The sequence below is a fragment of the Capra hircus genome, chromosome 7 (genome assembly GCF_001704415.2).
Source record: "Capra hircus breed San Clemente chromosome 7, ASM170441v1, whole genome shotgun sequence".
NCBI classification, from domain to species: Eukaryota; Metazoa; Chordata; class Mammalia; order Artiodactyla; family Bovidae; genus Capra; species Capra hircus.
In genome coordinates, this window is record NC_030814.1 from 64726972 (window position 1) to 64750049 (window position 23078).

At 53.8% G+C, this 23078-nt stretch overlaps 1 protein-coding gene across 4 annotated transcripts in view; it reads right to left on the reverse strand.

Moving 5' to 3' along the window:
• TCF7 (transcription factor 7 (T-cell specific, HMG-box)) overlaps nucleotides 1-8581 on the reverse strand; it is a 32272-nt gene extending 23691 nt beyond the window's left edge. For all 4 annotated transcript variants that reach the window (XR_001918305.1, XM_018050390.1, XM_018050388.1 and 1 more), the window contains exons 1-3: nucleotides 8135-8581; nucleotides 7881-7947; nucleotides 7232-7356 (exon numbers count right to left, since the gene is read on the reverse strand). Coding sequence is in view for 3 of the 4 variants with exons in the window: in XM_018050390.1 (XP_017905879.1) it covers nucleotides 7232-7356; nucleotides 7881-7947; nucleotides 8135-8386 (444 nt within the window). In the remaining variant the exon portion in view is untranslated. The remainder of the gene's footprint in view (nucleotides 1-7231; nucleotides 7357-7880; nucleotides 7948-8134) is intronic.

Genomic DNA, 23078 nt, shown 5'->3' on the forward strand with positions numbered 1-23078 from the left:
GCCTGCCTGCCTCCCCCTCTCTGTCCAGTCAGACCATCTCCCGTGGGCACCGTGCTGCCCCTCAGGCCGCCAACTCCTGGGCTGTGGCACCAGCACCGCCTGGGCACATGCTAGGCCTTCCATGCTGGCCCTTCTCCAGCCTCACAGACCCTGGGCTTTGGTGGGCCCTTCTAGTGGCCAAGAACATACTCATTTCTGCCCCTCCTCCTCTCTCCAGCTGTCCTCCAACCTAAAGCGTTCCCCCACTCCCGCCTTCAGAGGTTCTGGGCCTGCCAGAACAGCCCCCTGTCAGGAAGCCTTCCTAGCTGCCCCACCGGCCCCTCTCCCTCCTCAGCGTGCTTTGTCCAACACGGCAGGTACTGAGCCCCAGGAGAGTCTGCCTTGCCAGAACTGAGCTCTGGGGTGGGGGTGGGGGGTGGCGCAGAGGCAGCCGTCCCCTCTGTGCTGAGCCAAGGCCAAGTACCCGGGGGTGCTCAGTGAATACCAGTTAGGGGTCTGGACCAGGATTCCAGATACAGCGGGCACCACGTCGTTGACCAGCTGAGGGCCCTTGGGCTGGCTGGGCGGACAGTTGTCCTCTTTGCTCTGCCCCAGGGGAGCCGGCTGAGGGGCCGAGGACAGAGCGCGTCGGGGGCTTCAGCCCAGCCCCCTTCAGGGGAACTTACTGCACCTGCTGGCATGGCGTCCTTTACAAAGGCCATTCCCCACTGTGTTAACAACCCCTCCCAGGCTGGCACCGACTGTGTGGCAACAACTCCATATACATGAGCTCATTCCATTCCACAGCAACCCAGGGAGCTAGGAACCTTCACTATGCTTTTTTTCAGGTGAGACAATAAAGCCCAGAAGAGTTAACTTACCCAGAGCCACTCAGCCAAGGAGTGGAAGGTAAGGCGTCTGAGGGTGGAGCTTCCCAACTCAGGCCTCCCACCTCCACTCCTCTAAGGGGCCATGGATAAGTCCCTTCCCTGACATGACCTGCTGTTCCCACCTGCAGAGGAGGGTTGGCACCCCAGGACCCATGCACTGTACCACTGGGGGAGGGGGGAGCCCTGTGACCTGATAAAACACCTGTTTCCTCCACCGGAGTCTTGTTTGTCCACTGTGGCAGGAAGCAGCCAGTCACAAGGTATGAGGGAGTGTGACTATATGGCTTCGGGACCGCAGCTGCTCCCCCTGCCCCTCCACGCGGCTCTGTGCCCACCCTGCTCCACCCGGACCTCAGCTGTTGTGTGACTTGAAACCACTGCCCTCAGAGCTCATTCTCACAGCTCAGCTAAACCTCCCTTCATGCGGGGACAGGGGGTGGGGAGTGATCTCAAGAGGGTCCAGGAGGGCATGGGCTGCCAACTGCCTGTGAGAAGGGACCACCAAGGACCCCACCCCCAACTCCAACCCCACTCACATCGAAGTCTCGGGGCGCCTGGGGAGATGGGCAGAGCTGGTATGGACAGCCCCGTTTGCTGCCTGTGACAGCTGGCTCGGGAAGCCCTGTTCAGGCCGGGGGAAGAACACCTGGGTGCCAGCGACCCACACAGGGCTTGCTGTCAGCCCCTCCCTCTGCTCCTGAGCTGGAGGCGCAGATGGGCAGTCCTAAGCTAAAGCCGCGGTGGCAGGTAGGGCAGGTCTGCAGGACAGGCGGGCCTCCTCCAGGGTGCCTCCCTGGGCCTGAAAGGCATCACGGAGGCCCCCCTGAAACAGTTACCACCCTGGGGGTATGCGGGTGGGGGGACTGCAGATTTTCCAAATACCACACAGCCCTCCAAGTCAGGAAGGAATCCAAGTCAAAATTACTTTTAAGTCTCACTGCCCAGCTCGAACCTATAAAATGAACAACAAAAGAGGGGAAACGCCATGTGGGCTGGGCTTGGGCTCTGGCAGGAACCCTCCGTGAACTGGGGCCACAGGGAAGCAAAGCCACGATGCCTTCCTACCTCTTGAGCCCACAGTTCTCACACTTTGCTCCAGGAAAACAATCAAACAGTGAACATCATTCCCACTGGTAAAGAAGGCAACCTGTGAGAAAACTAGAAGCCACATGAGGGAGAAGCGAATAATAAACATGAGGGGAGACAAGCAAAGAAGCCACACGTGGGCACTGCCCGGGGTGCACCCCACACGCGGGAAGCACTGGGACGAGACACAGGAGGTTGTGCACAGGGGGACGTGCGAGAAGAGCTCGGAATGGTTCAGAGGCTAATGGCCACGAAGGTCTTCCCCCTTTTTTCCCTTACAAAATAGCTTCAGCCCCTAACATCATATGTAAAGGGCGTCTGTATGGCTAGGGAAGGAGGGACCTCTTAAAGACAAGTAGGAGGGGATTCTCAGGACAGAATGAGTGGCTGTGGCTGTGGCTCCCAGCCTGGTCCCAGGATTCACACTTTTCCTCCCAAGAATCCATCCCTGGGTCAGGAAGTCATCGAGGAGGGGCCCATATACCCAAGTCCCTACTCCAGCGTTCAGACCCCAAACTCTGTGGCCCGAAGTAGAGTTAGTACTACTGAGCCACCACCACTAGTCCCAGAGGGGCCAGGACAGCAAAGGAGAAGGGATCAGTTGTGGCCAAATCCTGACCCCCAAGCCCACACCACACTGGCACCTTCCTGGGCACGTCCCTGGTCCCCCTGCCCCTAGTCCTCACTCCAACTCTGGGAGGAGGGCTTACTACTCCCGTTGTGCAGAGGAGGAAACTAAGGCTCAAATATACTTATGACACATGGGCCGCCTCTGGCCTGAGCATGGCAACTGCATCATAAACCAGTGTCAACCTCCTTGGCCTGAAATGCTGCTAGGGTGGGCAAGGCGGCTGAGGCCTGGGGCAGGGTGTGATGGAGGGCCCCACTTGGATGGTCAGAGCCAAGCATCTCTGAAGAGGTGACATCTGAATAAACCCTGGGTGAGGAATGAGAAAGTGGCATGAGGTGAAGAGCTGAAGAGAATGCCAAGCAGAAGGAATGAGCGTGAAGGTCTTGAGGTGCAAAGAACTCAGTGTCCTGTCAGGGCACTGGGGGGCTGCTTTTTAGGGAGAGAGGATGAGTGTGGTGCAGATGAGGAGGGGGGTCAGCAGGGGCTGGCCATCTAGGCACTAAGGCTGTGCTGAGTGGCTCAGATTTTACTCCAAGAGCAATGGGAGCCTCTACAGGGTTTAATCTGGTGAGAGATGGGGTCTGACTTCTGTTCAGCTCCTTGGGGATTCTGGATTGAGGGTGAGGGTTAGGGTGGGGACCCAGGTCTGTCAGAGGGACTATAGAGGCGGCTGCCCTCCTAGGGGAGAATGGTTTGGGCTTGGGGGTGGCAAATTCAGTAGAGAAGCAGATGATCTGGGATGTCAGAGAGGAGCCCAGATGCCTGCCAGTCCCTGGTGCCTTTATTTGGCAGACTACTCCTTCAAGGAGCTGCTCAGCCGACCCTCTCCCATAGCCCAGCAGGCGCCAGGTATGCCCAGGACACTGCCAGCAGGCCCTTTTGTGACAGGACTCCTCTGGCCAGGGATCCAAGTCTATTCATCTTTCTCCTCCGCTCAGCTGGGCACCCTCAGAGAGGCTGCTTCTGGTCCATCTGGTACCCAGCCTGGTGCCAAACTCATTCACCCCAACTGGTGACCAACCATCACTAACCCTCCCCCGCAAGGCCTCAATGCTTTCTTCTGAGGGATGTGGAGGGCTGGGTGGGTGCATCTCTGCAGAGCTCCCCAGGACAGGCTGGCCATGCGTCAGCAGCACTTCCTTCCTCTGCTCAAGTCTTGCTATTACCCTCACCTCCTGCTCCCCCAGGCTCGCTTGCACGATCCTCACTTGGACCTCAGACCTTGGAGTCAGAGAATGTGAGCCCGATGGCCAGGAGCCCAAGCACGAGACCACTGCTTCAAGTGGGCACCTCCACCTCAGAGGTCTCGGGGCATGCCCAGACACCAGGGTGGCACAGGGAAACAGCCCCAAGTCCCTGCAAGAGCCAAAAGGCTCAGCTCAACTTTTTTTTTTTGGAATTGAGATGTAATTTACATACCTTGAAATTGACCATTTTAAAGTACACAATTCAGTGGCTTTTAATATGCTCACAAGGTTGTGCAACCATCCCCATGATCTAATTCCAGAACATATTCATGACCCCCAAAAGAAATCCCATACCCATTAGCAGTCACTCCCTATTCTCTTCTTCCCTGAGCCCCAGCAAACATTCCCCTACTTTCTGTCTCTGGATTTGCCTATTCTGGGCATTTCACCTAAATGGTGAAAGGCTCACCAGCCTTCTGGGCCACAGACACCAAGCGGAGCCCCTGGAAAGGGCCAGAAGAGTGACGAGGCCTCATATCCTTTCTGAGATGAGAATTTGCACCAAATTTTCAGTTCTGCACAACCTAGAGTCTGAGTTTCCCTAAGGAGTGATGCCTCACTCATCCCAGAAATCCCTCAAAGTCTGGCCCAGGAGCAGGTCATTACCCTCCCCACTACAATCAGAGAGTGGAGCAAACAAAACAAGCAGTAGCTACGGGTCTAGGTCTGTCTGCAAACCTACATGAGACTCCTGAAAGACATTAGCTGTGAGATTAACTTTGACCTAATTTCCACTTCCAAAACCAGAGTTTGCAAGGAGCTAAGTATCAAAAAGAAGAAAAATCTCCCTCTGCATCCCCCTGGTAGCTCCTGACAAGATTCCAGTCTGCCTACTTAGAGGTGTCCAGCGTAGTAGCCACATGGGCGTTCCATCCAGACAAGGGCAGAGGAGGTCCCTGGCATGGGTTTTCCCTACTGTCAGGGAAGGTCAAGCGATCAGCCTTAAGCTCCCCAGCACAACTGTTGACCAGTTGATTCTCTCAGAGAGGGCAAAGAGCAAGAAGGGCTGACTTTCTGCGCCCATGGGCTAGTTCCAAAGCCCTGGGCAGCGTGTCCTCTCTTCCCTGAAGATGGCCTCGGGAAAACACAGCATTGGGGGAAAAAACCTCCAAAGGCAATTCTTCCTGAGGACCTCACAAGGGGCTCCTAACCCACTGTAAGAGTCTTTCCTCATTCTAGACACAGGAACCTTGAATCACATGAGAAATGGGTTGCCAAAACACAGGGTCAAATAATTTTGCCTTTTAAAAGCTCACCATATTTTAAATGTCCACATAACTCTTCTAGTAACACAAACACCTACTACTCTTCTAGCTGTTTCTTTGTAACAGGTTTGCTTAAAGGAGGCCCCCCATATTTGCCTACATCTTCCTCACCCAGCGTCTCCCCAGTGCAGGCCCTCCTGTGCCTCTGTTCTTGTCTCCGGCCCTACGGAGCAGCCAATGCCAGGGCACAGAAAGTCAGCTCCAGAGCCTGCCCTCTTCCTGGGAGCCCAGAAGCCAGGCTGTGGGAGGCAACGGCAGGCTGGGGAGGAGGACAAAGGGATTCGTCCCTATAAGAGAGAGTGTGACACACCGAAATGCATCTGCTGCAGCTTGAGAAAGATCTCAAAGTTTAAAAGGTAACTGATCCAGGCCAGGGGAGTGGTGGTGTGCCTGCTCCAGCCCCCGCTCCCCCGAGTCCTGACTGCTGGAGGCAGCCGGCCATCTGCAACACTCTGACCAGTATAAGCTAAAGGACACCAAATGGTTCCATCACCACACCCTTGTGGAGAACAAGGCACTCCCACTCTGGGCTCTCCCCTACCACTTGCCCAGACTGTGAAAGGAACTCAGAAACACCGCCTTTTCCCTGCACCTCTGTGGGATCACAAGACGCTGGAGGGAACCTGCCTGCAAGGTCTGTTTTGAGCCTTTTGTTTAGTTTTGGTCATCAGCAACCCCAGCCTCCTGTCAGCAACTCAGCTGCCAGTGTTTAGGGAGTGGTGGATTATGTCCCACCACCTGGCCCCAAGTCTAAGAGTTTATACCTTGTAGGGAGCCCCCAAAGCATTTTTGTTAATAGCAGGCTCATGGAAGGTAGAGGTCTCTGAGGAGAGCTGCTGTGTCAGGTGGCAAGGTCAGAAGGCAAGCAAGCCCCTTCCCCCACAGACTTGGAAGGAAGCAAATACCTCACAGACAGAGCCAGAAAGCGACAGACCACTCAACCAACCAACGTGTTCCTTTACAGATGAAGGAATGGGGGTCCAAAGGGCAAGGAGCTTATTTCCAGGCAGCTGTCTACCAGGTTTTCCATCTTGGCTTTCTGGAGAGAAGCCCCAGTCTACTTTCTCACGCCCCACCAGCTTCAGCATGAAACTGCTTTCAGAACCTACCCTCCTCGCTCTTGATCGGAAAGAGCCTGGCAGTCACTCTCCACCCTCTGGGTGATGGGTGACCCCCCACCACTAGCATATGAACATCCCCCTGCTGACCTGACCTGCACAAGGGTCTATGTTTGCACCCAACACCCACCCAGCACAGACCCCAGGCCCTTTCATGTACTCTCGAAGCTCTAATCTCACCCCTGACTTGGGCCAGCTGAGCACTGTCTGGAACACTAATCTGAGTTTTTCGTTAAGCACAGCTTTACTGCTGGCCCGAAGCACTCAGAAAAGGCTCTTCACACTTTAGGTCATCTGCACCAATGGGCAGAAAAGCACGGTTTGTAATAATCATGCAGTCTTCTCAAAGCACTGCGTACTCAAACCAGTTCAATTTGCAAATTGATTAAACAGGCCCCTAACTGACACTACTGATTTGAAACACCTTTGCAAGCCCTTCCTGGTGCATTTGAGACCAAGCCAGCTTCTTAAAAACCTAATTTCCCCACATTGTGGTCAGGTTCTTTCTCTGGGAAGGCCACATTCATGCCAACAAGGACAGAACGAATAGGAGATGTTTCTCCTGTACATCCAGAAGACCTGAAGCAGCCCAGCTTTTCTACCCATTCCCCCCAGCTTGGGACTTAGTGGGAGAAGGCTAACAGCAAAACTCACAACTCCATGCGACTTACACCACCCTGAGGAGGGAGTGGGTGGTCTCAGCTTAAAAATTCTTCAAGAAGATGCCACCCCAGCATCGCCTAACTCCAAGACAGAGCCAGCACCTGCTAGTGACCAAGCTGGGAAGACAAAAGCCAACCGCTGGAGGTAAGCGGGGGTGCCTGCGGCTGTCCGCTTTCCTTCAGGAACAATCTCTTTCTGGTGCAGATCCCACTGGCTGTGTATGGGGAAAGGGACAAGAACAGCGTTCTTCCGTATCTATTTTGTTCTAGGTAAAAGTCACTTGCCCATGCCTCACATACCTGATGAAGGAGGTAGCAGGCGCAAGGCGGGCTGGGCTGCTGGGGCCACTTACCAGCGGGGGCTGCGGCTGGGGGTGCTGCCCTGCTCCCGAGGGGGGCGGGTAGTGCATGAGCAGATTGAAGGCGGAGTAGACGGTGTCTTTGTACATGCCGCTGGTGCACTCCGGGGCCTTCAGGCCTGGAAAAACCACAGCTGGTCAGAAGCGCCAGCCCGGGGCGGCTGGGGCTGAAGACTGTCTGCTCGATAGAGAGAAGATCAGAATTGCCAAGGGGTCCCCTTCAAGTTCCTGACTTGAAGAGCTGGGGCGTGGGGTCCCCGCAGTGCCAAGGTTTGACGAAGGACCCCGAGTTCCGGCCTCCCTTCCTCGACCCCAACTCCGCCCTCCGGCCAAGGAACCTTGGCCAGCGCTTCCTCCTCAAGACGGGGGATTAGTCAAGTCACCTGGACAGGAGGGGAGGCGGAGATGGCGGGGGTCTGTTTACTCCTATAAAGGTCAGGGCACCGGAAGTGACTCGAGCCTGGCGGCGCCCGGGAAACCCGCCCCCCACTCCCCCACCCCCTCGGTTTTACCGCCTCCTCGAGCTGCCGTGGGGGGCGGGGGGAGGCACCCCCTCGGCTCCCTCCCGTACTCGGCGGCCCGGCTCTCCCACCGAGGCCGGGCCTTAGCGGGAGGAGGGGAGCTGGGCCGGGCAGAAACTCACCGTCTTCCAGAGACTCTGGAAGTTTGTCGGGGAAAAGTCTCTGCGAAGTGTGTGCCCGCCCGAGAGCCTGCGGGGAGATCCAAAGGGGCCTTGAGAGGGCTGGGAAAGCTTGGGGCTCGGGGCCCAGGAGGGGTCTGAGGGATGGGGACCCCTGAGAGCCGCGGGAGGGAGAGGCGGGGCAGCGCGAGCCGAGCGCCAGGGGCGATGGAGCGACGAGGCTTCTGGGGAGCAACGGGGCGCGGGCCAGCGCTCACCTCCGCCCCGACCTCGGCCTCGCCGCGGGCACCGGCGCCCGCCCCCGGGACCCCCGCGTCGCTGGCCGCGCCCTCGGACTCATTGACGAGCGACGACTTGAGCTCAGCCAGGTCGCGCTCGGGGCCCGCGGCGCTGTCGCGGCTCTTGTCGTCCTGCTCCTCGCCCTCGTCCTGGAAGGCCAGCAGCTCGTCCGGCGCGCCGAGGTCGTCGCCGCCGCCCGCGCCACCCCCGCCCGAGTCCAGCTGCGGCATGGTGCGCTCAGCCTGCGGGGGCGCGGGGCTCGGGGGTGCGGGGCGCGGAGCCGGCCCGGGAGGCGGCGAGCCCGGAGTCCGGACCTCCGAGCCCGGATCGCAGCGGGCGGAGCGCGGGCTGACTCCGCCTGGGCGGGCTGCGGGCGCGGGGCGCGGGGCGCGGGGCGCGGGCGCGGGGTTGAGAGGCTCCGGGAGCTGGCGGGTCAGAACATCAAAGGCGCCGCCGGCGGAGTGCCGGGGGCGGGGCGGGGACGCCGGGGGGCGGGCCCGATCGGGGCGGAGCCAAAGCGCCCCGCCCCTCCTCTCCTGGGAGAGGCCAGGACGCGCCCAGTGGGCATAGTCTTAAAGGGCTCGCTCTCCCAGGCGTAAACCGAATGGTGCGTCGGAGGAGCCTGAAAAGCATCACCCTTCTCCTGAAATGCTGGGAATCTAAAAGAGGTTCTTAACCCCGATTCCTCACTTACAACCAGGGATTCCTTTCCTGCTCCCAGGTTTCTTCCTCAGCTGTGTAGTGCTCAGGTCCCCTAGGCCTTTGGGGTTTGGGAGTGCCTTGCTTCCCTGGTGTCTCAGACAGTAAAGCCTCTGCCTGCAATGCAGGAAACCCGGGTTCGATCCCTGGGTCGGAAAGATCTCCTGGAGAAGGAAATGGCAACCCACTCCACTTGCCTGGAAAATTCCATGGACTGAGGAGCCTGGTAGGAGCCTGCTCCATGGGGTCGAAAAGAGTCGGACACGACTGAGCGACTTCACTTTGTCACGTTGGATAGGGAGCCAAGTTGTAAACAGTTTCTGTACCTGGGCTCAGTATAGCATGTCCTGGGCTTGGAACTGGGGTCTTCCTTGAGCTTAGGGGCTGCTCGAGGCTATGCTCGAACACCGGGCCGGCAGAGTTAGGACTGCTCAAAACTCCATTCTCTGGGTGCATCTTCCAGCCCTCTGCCAATCTGGGACCTCCTTCCAGGTTCCCCTCACACAGCGCAAGCACAGGCATTATACCCTCTCACACATTTATTGAGTGCCTCTTATATGAGGGACTCATACATTGCATAATTGTGACGGGCCTCGAAGCCACGTGGCGGCTCAGAGGCGCGAACGCAGCCAAGAGGGCAAGAAAGAAGTATCCCTCCAGGGCCCATGCCAATCCTCCAGACCCGACCCACCCCCCACAACAACTTGTCCAACTGAGTTCCATGCCCGGAACCGTGGCCCGGCCTGGGAGGCGAGGCTTTGGGCAGCTCCATGGGCTGCTGGATTGTGATGAGGGGTTGACGGTCCCAAGCAACTTAACCGGGAAGTCCCATTCGCGCAGAGTCCATTGACTCCAAGCCTGGCGCAGTCCGGCCCTCAAAAGATCTAGGCTTCAGGGTCTATACGCGGAGGAGCGCCGGGACGTGAGACAACTTCCATCTGAGCTACCAGGCCCCTTGGGTCTTGTCCACGCGGGCCTCCTCAGCACACTTGACTTCAGCTCAGCCACTGTATCTAGGCAAGATACAGGCCCTTTAGAATCGCGGTGCAGTGAACCGCAGACCCAGCAGGTTTCCGTGTTGGATTTATTGTTGACCTTACCATGTCTCTCGAAAGCAACCGGTGCTGAGGGTATCTGAGAAGAGAGAGCGTCTTAGACGCTTGTCTGGTTCAGAGTCCCACAGGACTGCAGCGGCGTAAAGCCTGGCCGGAAGAGGGCCGAGCCGCCCCGGCGGGTCCAGGCCCAGCCGGGCTGGCTGCGGATCAAAGAGCCGCCCTTCTCTGCGTTCAGATCCTATCTGCACCCGCCCAGCGGGGCGCCTCGGCCCCTCACTTCAGGGCTAGAGTGCCCATTTTTCCTCCCTTCCTGGTGCTGCGGGTGGGGTGGGGGCGTTTTGGGGCACTAGTACTCAGTTGGGTGATGGAGATGTGGGAAGACCCTGCCCATTAGGTCTCCCCAGACTCCTTTTTTGGGTGTGAGCTGTCTGCTCAATCTCACTCATCCGAGAGAGAGAGAGAGAGAGAGAGAGAGAGAGAGAGAGAGAGAGAGAGAGCGAGAGAGCGAGAGAGCGAGAGAGCGAGAGAGCGAGAGAGCGAGAGAGCGAGAGAGCGAGAGAGCGAGAGAGCGAGAGAGCGAGAGCGAGAGCGAGAGCGAGGGAGCGAGGGAGCTCATCCCCTCTAGAGTGTGTGTTGAGGGCGGGGTTGTTTCAGCCTGAGTCAGCCCAGTTGGGAGGGGAGAAGGTACTGGAGGAGGGGCTCGCAGCTTCCCCCACCTTCTCTGCCCCCGAGGTCGTTGGGTCTGGGGAGGCTCGTTGACTGAGCCTCCTCTGGGAAGCTGAATGGGTGTATAAATCTGCCCAACCCAAAAGGTTTGGAGGTCCTCCTCTGTTTTCGGGTGGCCCCAGCTTGGCAGGAGCCTCCTCTGGCACAAAGGTCCGCAAGCCCATGCGGTCTCAGTGGACGTAGGCCAGTGGGGATTGAAGATTTCTCCATGGAGAAAGGAGAGAAGTCAGGGCAACAGTGAAGTGGCTGGTTTGTTTTTCCCAATAAGGCTAAATTTTTTTTCAGCTTAAAGTATTAGCCTTTAGTCAGAGCTTATGAGCTTTCTATTCTATTGGTGTGAAAACAGCCTTTCTTTACTAAAATAATGGTAAGAATTGATTTTTAAAATATTTTTATTTATCAGAAGAAAAACTTGGCCACTCTCTATTCCCTCTCCAAAATTTCTCTGGACATTTTACGGGGCTGTGAAATCCCACCGTCTGGGAACTGCTGTCCTATGGGGTGATGGCCCCAACCTCTTGCTCTGCTGGGTGAAACAAGGGAGGGGTAGGTGAGTAGGGAGAACAAGGTGTGAGATGGGGTAAGGTAGGGAGAGAGAGACTGAGGCTCAGACTTCCACAGCCACACTAGAATCAGCCTGAAGGTGTACTGAGGGAGCATCTATGCTGTACCAAACCCTGGACTCAGGCTGTGGAGAAGGGAGGGGCCGAGGAGGGGACCTGCCCTCCGGGAGGCATTGACTGCTAACGAAGCTGAGAAATTACTAGAGCTGAGTCTGCCACTTCATTAACATATTCAGATGATGGGCAGAAGGAGCTCAGATATGGGGAGATCAGTGTGGCTGGACTGGTCAGGCCGGCTTCCTGAAGGAGATGGACATACTTCATCTGGGCCTGGAAAGCTCTGTAAGGCTTAGGGAAAGAGAGAGGAAAAGATATTTGGGCTTGTCCGCATAAGACAGATCCACCTGTGCAGCAGCCCCTTGTCTGGTCAGCACGGATTCCAGCAGCAGCATCCACACAGAGATGTCATAGTATTGATTACTATGTGCCAGGCATCAGGTCAAGAGCTTCACATACATTATCTCATTTAATCACCATATCAATTCTATAACATAGGGATAGTTATCCCCATTTATGGATGAGGAAACTAAGCCTCAGAAAGGTTAAGTAAGTTATCCCAGGTCTCACAGCTTAGAAGTAAGAGTATTTAGTATTCTGAACCCTGGCAGTCTAACTTCTGAGCTCCCCTAACTAATACATTCTAGTGTTTCATTATGACTTCTAAAATTCCAGTGTGTCCTTATCTGCTTTGTGATCTTTGAAGACAAATGGGGATGAATGAGCTGTCACTGGGGACTTCCCCAGTGGCTAAGACTCCACGCTCCCAATGTGGGGGCCTGGGTTTGATTCCTGATTAGGAAATTAGATCCCACATGCTACAAGTAAGGGTTTGCATGCCTCAGCTAAAGACTGAAGATACACTACAACTGACTTGGCACAGCCAAATAAAATTTTTTTAAAAAAGAAAGAACTGTCATTAATAGAATCTTAGCTTTCTGGGTGGCTCACGTTGCATACAGGGGCCACCTGGAGGATTGGGGAAACTTCCTGACTGGTCTATATAAAGTAGCTCAAGCCATTTGCTGGCTGAGAAGGCCCAACCAGTCTCGTCTCCCTCGAGTCAGATGGACCTTGGCCTGTACCATCTCTCCCATGATGTGCCATCTCTCATCCCACTCTAGACACCTGCTCTGGGCACTGACTCAGATCCCAAACAGAGATGGTAGGCTCTGGGGTGTTTCTAAGGGGTGGTGAGTAGAGTCTGTGGCTGCTCCCCTGGAGGTGACCAGGGAGTTTGGGGACCAAGGCCAGCTGCAGGGAGGCCCCAGAATCTTCTGGGTTCCTGCAGCCCAGGATTTTAATGGGGCTTCATCTTCACGCTAATGAACATGGTGGACTGTGCTGTCATCAGAATCTGAATGCAGGACAAAGTCAGAGCGCTTAAGAGTTGAGGGATGGAACAAAAGAGCTCTGGGTTTGGATTTGGACAGACCTGGTTTCTATCCCTGCCCTGTCGTTTGTTAGCTGGGGGACCCCAGACAAATCACTGACCCTCTCTGAGCCTCAGCTTCCTCATGGGTAAAATGGGTATCACCCTGAGCCTGCCTTGCTCTGTGGGAGCGAGGCTGAGATGACTCATGTTTCCTAGGAAAGAGCTTAGCACGACACCCAGCACATTCCAAGCACTCTAATAAATGGCTGCTCTTGAGCTAGATATTTTTCGGAAGTTGTTAGGCTAATTGGCTCTTCATGTAACGTCATGTAAATCATCTAAATGTTCTCATGGCCCGAGCCCACTTAATCACAACTATAAGACTGAAAATATACATTTCCTTTCCTTTTCTTTCAAGTTCCTTTAACATGAAAGGATCACATGAACCCTCTGACCTTTTCTAACAGGGAGACCCTTGAGATGTGGGGTTTCCAGAAAAAAGCTCAAAGGAGCCCCAGATGGATTTGCTAAATTACAACGAGGAGAGCTTCAGAGTGGGTCTCTTCCTGCCCGCCAGCCGCCTGGCATCCTGTTAGGGCTTGCTGAATGCTGCCTGGAGGCTGGGCTGCTGGCTCTAGGCAGGAACTCTTCCCGTGGAGCTTTCTTTCTCAGGGCAAAGCCTGGTCACACATCCTAGAGGCAGACTGTGGTTTGTTACTAGAAACACAGTTTGCTCTCTGAAAACTCTGTGTAGTCTCACTGCATGTCTGTGCATGTGTGTCTGTGTGTGTACATGTGGGAGGCTGTGGCCTGCAGAATGGTAAAGATACACGGTTGCTGGAGGCAACAGCTCTGGCAGCTGCCTTTAAAATAAAGCAAGAGGGGACTTCCCTGGCAATCCAGTGGCTAAGACTCCTCGCTCCCAATGCAGGGGCTCTGGGTTCAATTTCCTGGTCAAGTAACTAGATCTGGCCTGCCACAACTAAAAGATGCTGTGTGCCGCAACTAAGACCTGGTACAGCCAAATAAAAAAATAAAAATAAGTAAATGTTTAGAAAATAATAATAAAATGAAGCAAGAGGGTTTGCTTTATAATCTTCTGTGTGTTCTCCCCTAGACTGCTCCCCCCATGAATGGAATAACCAAGAATATACTTTTTAAAAAAATATTTTATTTATTTGGCTGTGAGAGGTCTTAGTTGCAGCATGTGGGATCTAGTTCCCTGACCAGGGATCAAACCCAGGAGCCCTGCATTGGGAGCTCAGAGTCTTAGCCACTGGACCACCAGGGAAGTCCAAGAATTACTTTTAAAGTAGAAATTTAATAATGAAGCTCCATGTTAACTTTCCCTGATGATAACCCAAGGAAGTTTGACCAAATTGGCTTGAGGGGCTGTGGTGGGGAGAGTGTAAAGAGAGCTGCCCTACAAGTTCCTCGGGCTCCTAGGATGATTTCCCAGGACTGATTTACCATATATGGGCCAGCTATTGTTCCCAGTGAATGCGGCTGGAATTCGCTCACCCACCCACCTGCAGGAATAAATAGCCCTGGGTTTCCACTTGAAGGGGTCTGCAGTCATAGGCACTAAGGTGTCAGCAGCAAAGGCAAGCTGGGAGTGGCTGCTGTGTGCCAACCATGGTGTGCTAAGCACCCTGTGTGCCACCAGGATGCACTGATCTCCGAAGAGCTCAGTGCAGGTGGCTGGGTCCCAAACCCTGCTCCACCACTGGACTGCTGGGTGAACTGCCTTCTCCAGGCCCAGGACTCCTTACCTAGTTTCAGGGATGCAGTGAGGAGTCTCTGGCAATGAGTCCAGAGGTGAGAGACAAGAGGCACCAGAAATGCCACAGGAAGTGGGCCCAGGGTCCATGGAAGACGCACCTTCAGCTTCACAGAGGAGTGTGTCCACGTTCACTTCTGTCTGGGGTGTGGGAACACCCCTGGACATATTGACATATGAATGTGTTACCATTCAATGTCTCTTTTTGAAACAGGGATCTCAAGGCTTTGCTGCTTATCGCTAGGGTCTGACACAGAGCTGGCCAACTGCAATGCTCAGAAATTTGTAGATGGATGACTTACTGGCTGGATGGATGTATGAGTAGATGGACAGATGGATGGGTGAATCATTCACAGTGGTGATCACTTAGAATTCAGGGAGAAAGTAGCAAGCCCAGTACCTGCTTTCAAGGAACTTGTCATCTTATGGGGGACATCAGGGCAATAGAGTTCCCAGGAGTCAGACGTTTGGAAACATGACTGTTATATGCATGGTATGGTAGATGAGGAGGGCTTCCTGGAGGAAGAAGGTCAGTCCAGGAGGCAAGCAGAATTTAGGAGGTGGGGCAGTAGCCCACACTCTGGGTTGTGATGAAGTTTGACCCCATAGGGTCTCTGGGGCCTAGGTGAGCCAGGATCTTGGAGGAGAGTTTGGTTATCTGTTGAGCCTTGCTCAGCATGGTACATCTTCGTGGCCTAGTTCCTACAGTCCTCTCTAGAGTCCCCTCATCCCTCCTGTCCACCAACTGGGACAATTTCTCCCAAGAACCCCCTCTCCAGACACTGGCTCTCTCTGTTTGCCCCCGTCCTAGGACAGATTACCTCTGGGGTGTACAATCTACCATCTCGTACTGGGCCTCAAGGCTTTCCTGGCTCCGTGCCCTGTGTGGAATACCCTCTGTTTTCCAGCAGCTAGAGGTAGGGGTGGAGAAACAGGACATGGAAGGCAGGGAGGATTGAAGCGGATCTTTACCAGATCCTGGAGCCACTGCCAGTCCCAGTGTGCGTAGCCAGTAAAGATTCTGAGAAGTCCTGTACCAGAGAACTCCTGTCTAGCCCCCTTTGGTTAGGTGCCTTCCAGGTTTATTGGACGTAAAACTATTTTTCCACATATGTATGATTTTCCAAAGAACATGGCTCCCCTGAAAGTCTTTTGGGGAATGCTCTTATCTCCGGTTTCAGGAGGCAGGGATGGGCACTCCTTATCCAACACACTTTCCAATTTTGTCCCTGATATGGAGGAAATTAGCAACACCTGCACTTCAAATTGGTCTTCACAGCTTTAACCAGGCTTCACTTGAGCCCTACTAGGTTCTTGGCTTCTTGGGATCATAGAACTTTCATCTGTGTCCTTGCTGAGCACTAACGTGGACTAAGCATATTGTGGCATTTAATAAATGCCTGCTGACCATAGGATGGGGCTGTTGTGTAAAAGTCCAACCCAACTCGGTTCCTCAAACTCACGTGGCTGTTTCCTTTGGTTTGTTAGCATCTGAGAGGCTGTGCTTTTTCAAGGCTCATCTCTGGTCTCTCTCATTCAGGAAGCCTTCTTGGCTACTTGGCTCCACAGGGATCTCTTTCCTGTCCAAAAGCAAGATTCTCATTGCTTTTAGAATTGGAGCCCCTCTACTGCTCCTGAGCTGTTCCGTCTGTTTCCTGTGAATGAGTCCTCCTGACCTTTGACTACAGCAGGACTTGGAGCTCACAGCCTGTGTGTGAACTAGGGCTTCTCCACCTATGCACTGTGGGAAGGACCTTGGGCGAGTCACCTCCTTCTAGGAGCCTTTGGCTCCTCATCTGTTAAGAGGGAGCTTTAATAGTATAGTCTGGGACTTCCCTGGGGGTCCAGTGGTTAAGACTCTGTGCTTCCAGTACAGGGAGCTGGGGTTTCGATCCCTGGTCGTGCGAGGACCTGGATCCTACCTGTTGCAAGTAAGAGTTTGCAAGCTGCAACTAAGACCTTATGCAGCTAAATAAATACATAAAATTTTTAAAATATTTAAAATAATCATATTGTCTCAAGAGCTGGGAAGATGAGTTCTTGCTTGTAAAGTTCTTGGCACAGTGTCAAGTGTGGAGTAGTTTCTTGCTAAGTGGCAACCAGTTTCAATTATTATTGTTGCTCCCAGCCAGCAGGGCTGCGCTCAGGCCCAGCTCTTTGAAGTGCTTCACAGAAGCTATCCCAGCCAGCCTGCAGTCCTGCTAGTCACGGGTGGGGAGTGGGGACCATAGTGGGGAAGGCACAAGGAACCCTATCTTCTGAGGCCAGGCCGAGGCCACCAAGTGTTCAGCCTGAGTGGGAACTCCTCATGCCAAGAGATGGCCTTTTCCACATGTCTGCAGGCCGGAGGGAGCCAGCTGGCCTGTGGGGCCCGAGGGCAGAGACTGGACTAATGGGAGGAAATTACACGGAGAGATTTCATCTCGGCTTGAGGAAGCACGTCTACCAGGCAGAGCTGGCCAACCATGGCCTGCCCAGGCCACCAAGAGGCGGCGAGCTCCCTGTCACCAGAGGTGTGTGAGCAGAGGCTGGGGGCTTCCAAGGGAGGGGAGCCACTGAGCAGATTTCTGCCCCTTAGGCCCCTCCAAAGCTGTGGACAGTCTCTTGTACTTCCTGAGTGGGTCTGCCCCTTGCTGGCTCGTCAGTCCACAGCAGGTGTCTAGGAGTGAGGGCAAAAGCGTGGGTACCTCTGACTCTAACCTGGGCCTGGAGGCTGGAGAGGAAAGGGTATTGCTCTAAGAGGCTGATCTCAAGTAGGTTAACAACCGCAATGTCACCCTCCTGAGGTAGCAACTCCGTGGATCCCACCTTAGGCCTGCTAGGGTCAGGGAGGACAGAGATTGGTGGTGGGAGGGGGCTTATTCTTAAATCAGCCTTCCCCAACTTGCTTCAACTTCTAAAACTAGGGGCTGAGGAGAAAGATGGGAAAGAGCAGGAGAGCAGAGAGCCTGGGTTTCAATGTCAGTTCTGCCACTTGGTAGCTGTAGGACTTTGGACAAGTCACTTAACCGCTCTGTGCTTCAGTTTTCTCTGTAAGACAGAAAGACAATAACACTTACTTCACTGGGTTCTTGTGATGATTAAGTGAGTGTTTATTTGTGGTCCATATATTTGTTAGATAAAAATTAATTGATAAACTCATCTATGCCTAGCCTAGTACCATGCAAGTTTTTTTTTTTTATTTTTTTTTAAGGTATCAGTGACTTCTTATTTTATTTACTTGGCCACACCCTGCAGCATGCAGGATCTTAGTTCTCCAACCAGGGATTGAACCTATACCCCTTGCACTTGTGGAGTCTTAACCACTGGACCGCCAGGGAAGTCCCCAAGGGTATTTATATCATTCAGTTTGTTTAGTCTCCACAACAACCTAATGAGGTTGAAACTACTATTAGTAGTACTATTAGTAGAAAGTGAATCTGAGAAAGTCAAGTTCCTTACTCAAGGTCCCACTGCTGGTGGGAGGCACAGTGAAGGTTTAAATTTAGGAGGGTCTGACTCTCAGTCCCCCACAGGTCTGCAGCCTCTCTAGGGAGGTAGAGTGCCAACGAGAGCAGGGTAACAACAGATGAGTTGGCAGGAAGGGGTCAGAGGTGTCCCCCTACCCCCATCCACCTTGCTCAGGCGGGAAGCCACCTCTCGTGGCTGCTGCCTGGGAGAGATTTATCTGACTAATTTGTGGAAACATTGCTGGGTGACTTTGATGACAAATTACAGCCTTGCTTCCTTCAGCTGAGTAATCTCCATGGTGGGTGGAGGGGATGGTCTTGGAAGTAGCTGGAGTTCTGGGCTGGCAGTGTTTGCCTTGGGGGTGACACTGCCAAGGGAGCCGTGCCACCCCAGACAAGCTCCAGGGATAAGGGACAGGAGCTGGGCAAGAGCACAGCCTCTCTGGGTGGTGTAGGTCTATGGACCCACGGTGTCCTGCTCGCTCCCACTTTCTCTTGTCCCAGCTGGACTCCTCTCTCTTGCTCATGACTATGTGCCCCGGGCTGAGCCAGGGCCTAGCAGAGAGCTGAAGTCCAATAAATACATGTTGGATTCCAGAGTATCTCCAGACATGGTAGTTCACTGTTTACGAAACTCCTTCCCCTCTATTATCTCATCTGATCCTTACAACAACCCTGAGAGGTAGCTCTTTTAACCCCATTTTACAGATGAGGAAACTGTGGCTCAGAGAGAGGAAGTGACTCGCCCAAGGTCACACAGCTCAAACCCCGTTTCTGAGGCTCTTAAATTAACTGCAGCTCCGTAGCCCACAGAGATGCCTCCCCTGTCCTTGTGTGAGAACAGTGGGAGGACAGAGGGAACCCCTCGTGGATGGAGGCCCCCCATGGCCTCCTTCAGCACAGAAGTACTCCTCAGAAATGGTCAGGGAAGCTGTTCTTACTTGCCTACTGGGGCACGGAGCCCCTCGGGCTTCAGACTGGGGAGTGGGGGCTCTAGCGTGCCAGGTTCTTTCCCAGCCTCTCCTGGATGTCAGATGGACAGGTCCAGGCCCTCAGAAGCGGAGGCAGTTTGTCCTAGCCACCGGCCCAGAGGCCAGCCTCCATTCTGCAGCGGCGAAAGTGCTTCGCTTCACCCCTGGGTCACGGGTGGGCCTCTGCTGACAGCTGCGGTTTTCTTTGTCAGCTCTGCTGTTTTTACTTTTTGTTCACTGCTCTATTATTACTGATATTTTAAAGGGTTTCCCCTTCTGGTCAAGCTTTGTCTTTTGTTTTTATAATTTGGGAGCTACTCTCCTCTTTTCTCTCTCCTCTCAGCCTGGTTTTGGAAGATGCTGAAGCAGGAGGTGGGTGGGACGCAGTTTAAAAGCCTCATCCCCCTGCATCCTTCCTCTCCGTGTCCCAGCCCCCAGCAGGCCTGAGGAGCCTCCCTGGTGGACCCAGCTCTGAGAGCAGCACTCAGGGTAGAAGGCACTCCTTTGAACTAGGAATTCTTTTTCTTATTCTAAGTGCGGCCCTGCACATACAAACCCCCTTGGTGCCATGACCCCACCCCTTCTCCTTCCTTCCAACATTCTCCCCCCACTCAAGGCTGCCCCCACTGCTAGGGGAAGCTTCTAGCACAGATGAGACCATTGACCATAAACAAGTCACCTTACTTCTTAGCGTCTGTAGTGCCTGGGAATATAGCCCATGGCAGATTCTGATGAGATGGGGTTAGGAAAAAGCTTTTGTGGGGCCTCTCTGCGCATCCTGCTTCATTGTGGGACTAGATCTAGGCCAAAATCTCCCATCTGAAATTTGCAGCCCTCTCCCTGGGGCAGGGGTTTCTGCAGCTGCAACACTTGGGCCACAGCCTCTGACCCATTGCAGTGGATTCAGGGCCTTAGGCAAGGGCTGCGATGGCCCTTCTGTCCTGACTGTGGGGTTACTGCTTGGCAGTTGGTATTTGGGAGGGCAGGACTGCAGAGCTCTCAGAGATTAACTTGAATTCCTTCCTCCTCCATCTTGGAGCCAGAGAAACGCTCCTGGCTTCTTGCTCAGCCCTGTACCCAGAACCCTCAACTGAAGGGACAGAGCTGAAGGCTTTTTGCCTCAGTTCTTCCCCCTCCAAAATAGTACGGTCGAGACCTGGCTGATTTTCGAACGACTTGCTTTTGTGACTGAGCTCTAACTTTTCGTTTTATGTTCAAAGATGAGATTCAGATCTGCAGGGGGAAAGGACTTCACACCACTTTGGTTGCTGAGTCCTGTACCTGGGACAGACCTACAGCACACCAGGGTGGGAAATGCTGGCCTGGCCTTTGCTTTACACCCACAGAAATTCCCAGAGGTGCCCGGGGCACCGGCTCACAGGCTGGTTGGGGAGCTGAGCCATGACGATTGCATAGGGAGGACAGCGTCTTGCTGACGCTGGTGCCAGAGCCCCCAGAGAATGGGGGCTTGCCGGAGGGAAGTTAGAGGGTTCCGCCACATAGACAAGAGCCTGGTGTAGCTCCAGGCCCCCAGATGGCAGGATCTAGCTGTGCTGGCCTCAGAGGGAAGAGAGCAGTGAGGACGAGAGCGGTCACGGAGGGTCCCCCGTGGAGGGGCCAGAGCTGCGCTGGAGGGCGAGTGAGATGGGACACAGGAAAGCCAGCCCTAAGTACCAAGGCAGGCCAGCTGGTTAGAGCTCAGAGACACCCAGGAGATGGCCAAGACCCCCAGTTGTGCAGACAGGGGAAAGTGAGGCCCAGAGAGGAGGTCTCACAGGCCATTGGAACTGCTTTGTTTATTCCATGGCTCAGAGAATTCAGGAGCCCCTCACCCCAAGTTCAGGACATTGAGAAACATGCAGCAACCTAGACAAAATTCAAAGCACCGCTTTAGGACACTGAGTTTTTTGCTTTTGTAATAAAAAATAAACCACTGAATGTTATTTTTTTTTAAATGCAGGTGGAAATAAACACTTTGGGGATTGGGCGGGGCTTGGGAGCTTGCAGCATTATACTTAGTTCACACCCTCACTGCCCTGGCCCAGGGTGACCAGCCTGAAAGGCTGACTCCTTCCACAGCCTCCTCCCTACCCATCTTGGGAAGGCCTGAACTTGCTGGGGAGCAGTCGGGTCTGTGTACAGCGCCCCCTGGTGGCTGTCTCTGGAAGAGGCTCTGTGTGAAGGACAAGTTCAGTTCAGTGGCTCAACTGCCTCCGACTCTTTACGACCCCATGGACTGCAGCATGCCAGGCCTCCCTGTCCATCACCAACTCCCGGAGTCTACCCAAATTCATGTCCATTGAGTCGGTGATGCCATCTAACCATCTCATCCTCTGTCGTCCCCTTCTCCCCACACCCTCAATCTTTCCCAGCATCAGGGTCTTTTCAAATGAGTCAGTTCTTCACAACAGGTGGCCAAAGTATTGGACAGGGGTGGGAATTAAGGAAGTTGGTCCCTGCCTCCCTCCTCAGCTGCTCACACTGAATACTAGGGACAGGTGCTCAATCTTACTGGCAGAATTCACCTCTCTCAGTTATCCAGGAGCTGTGACAGGGCTCTCACCTAGGCTCTGGAGCAGGCCTGGCAGCCAGATGTGCAGATTCAACTGAGCCCAGAAGGGGAGTCTTCTGGAACACAGCTGCTCCCATGGAACCCAACAGGTCTGGCCGGCTGCAGGAGAGCTGGAAGCCTCCTGTTGCTCCTGAGCCTCAGTCTGAGCTTCACCTTCAGGGTTGCTGACAGTCCTGTGGTGTACAGCTGGTGACCGACCGCCCATGGTGTGGGCTGTCCTGAGAGGCCTGGCTCCGCCCCGCTCAGCTGCTCAGGCTGGCAGGACAATAACAACGATAAAGCAGTAGCAATGTCCCTTGGCCTTCACTGAGTGCCCCCTGTGGGCCAGCGCAGCCAAAGCCTCACAACAGCTCCATGAGGCAGGTAGGGTTTTTCCTTTACCTTAAAGGTAGAGATGAATTCGCATACGTCCCATCACCCCAGTCTCACGGTTGTCAACGGTTACCACCAGTGTTTCCCTTTTCCTTCCTCCCTTCCTTCCTCCTTTCTCTCCTCCTTCCTTCCTTTTCTTTCTTCCTGCCTTTTAAATATTTTAAAGCAAATCCCATATATCATGTCATCTCACTCTAGCATGCGTTAGTGTGTATTTCTAAAAACATGGACATGTGAAATATTTAAATAACTGATTTGTCTGCACCAGCTCTTAGTTGCGGCATGTGGGATCTAGTTCCCTGACCAGGGATCAAACCTGGGCCCCCTGCGTTGGGAGCATGGAGTCTTAGCCACTGGACCACCAGGGAAGTCCCTGGACACTTTCTTAATAACTGCAAAGCCATTATCACTTTTAAAAAAATGAGTACTAATTCCTTGATGTTATCTAATACCTAGCCTGTGAAGCAGGTACTCTCATTGTCCCCATTTTAAAGATGAGGAAGCGGAGATTCTGAGAGGACCGGTAACTTGACCACATGTTACACAGCTTGTGAGTGATGGGGATGGGATCTGAACCCACAGAGTCTGACTTGGGAGCCCACCCACTAAACCATTCTTTCTGATTCCCCAATTTCCCTCTCTGTAAAGTGAGGACTGCTTCACAGGATAATGCATGCATGTACCATATTATTCTTACTTCTAACAAAAACAATGAAAATATTAATGAAATAAAACAATCAGAAGAATTAATATGATGTTGATATGACAGCGAAAAAATATGGCAGTTAAAGGAAATTAAGGTTTGCTTTGTCCCCACTCATCTCTCAGCTTATGCTTATCTCATGTAATCTTTAACCCAATCCTATGTTTCCTGATTAGCAGCTTCATTCTATAAGTGAGGGAACCAGAGGCGCAGAGGCAGGAAGGGCCTTTCCAAGGTCAGGATACTGGTAGCTGACAGGAGGAGGCTTTGAAGCCAGGCTGGTCTCTCGGGGATGGCAGACATCCCTGGGGTGTGTCAGTGAAGATGACCTTTGCTGAGGGCTCCAGGTCATTCTGCCATCACAGGGAAAGTGTCAGCTGGGATTACTACTCGCAAGCAACAGAAATCAGCTTTAGGAATTGGGGACACAATAGAAGTTGTAAGGATTGTAAGGGTATGGGATGGCTCACAAAATGGACCGGAAGGAGACAGCCAGGCAGTCAGGCTGGGAAAAGATAAGTCACCCTAGGGCCTGGAAGGCAGCAACTACTCAGAGGTCTCAACTGGCATAGCCCCCGCCCCACCACCGCCAGCTGCCAA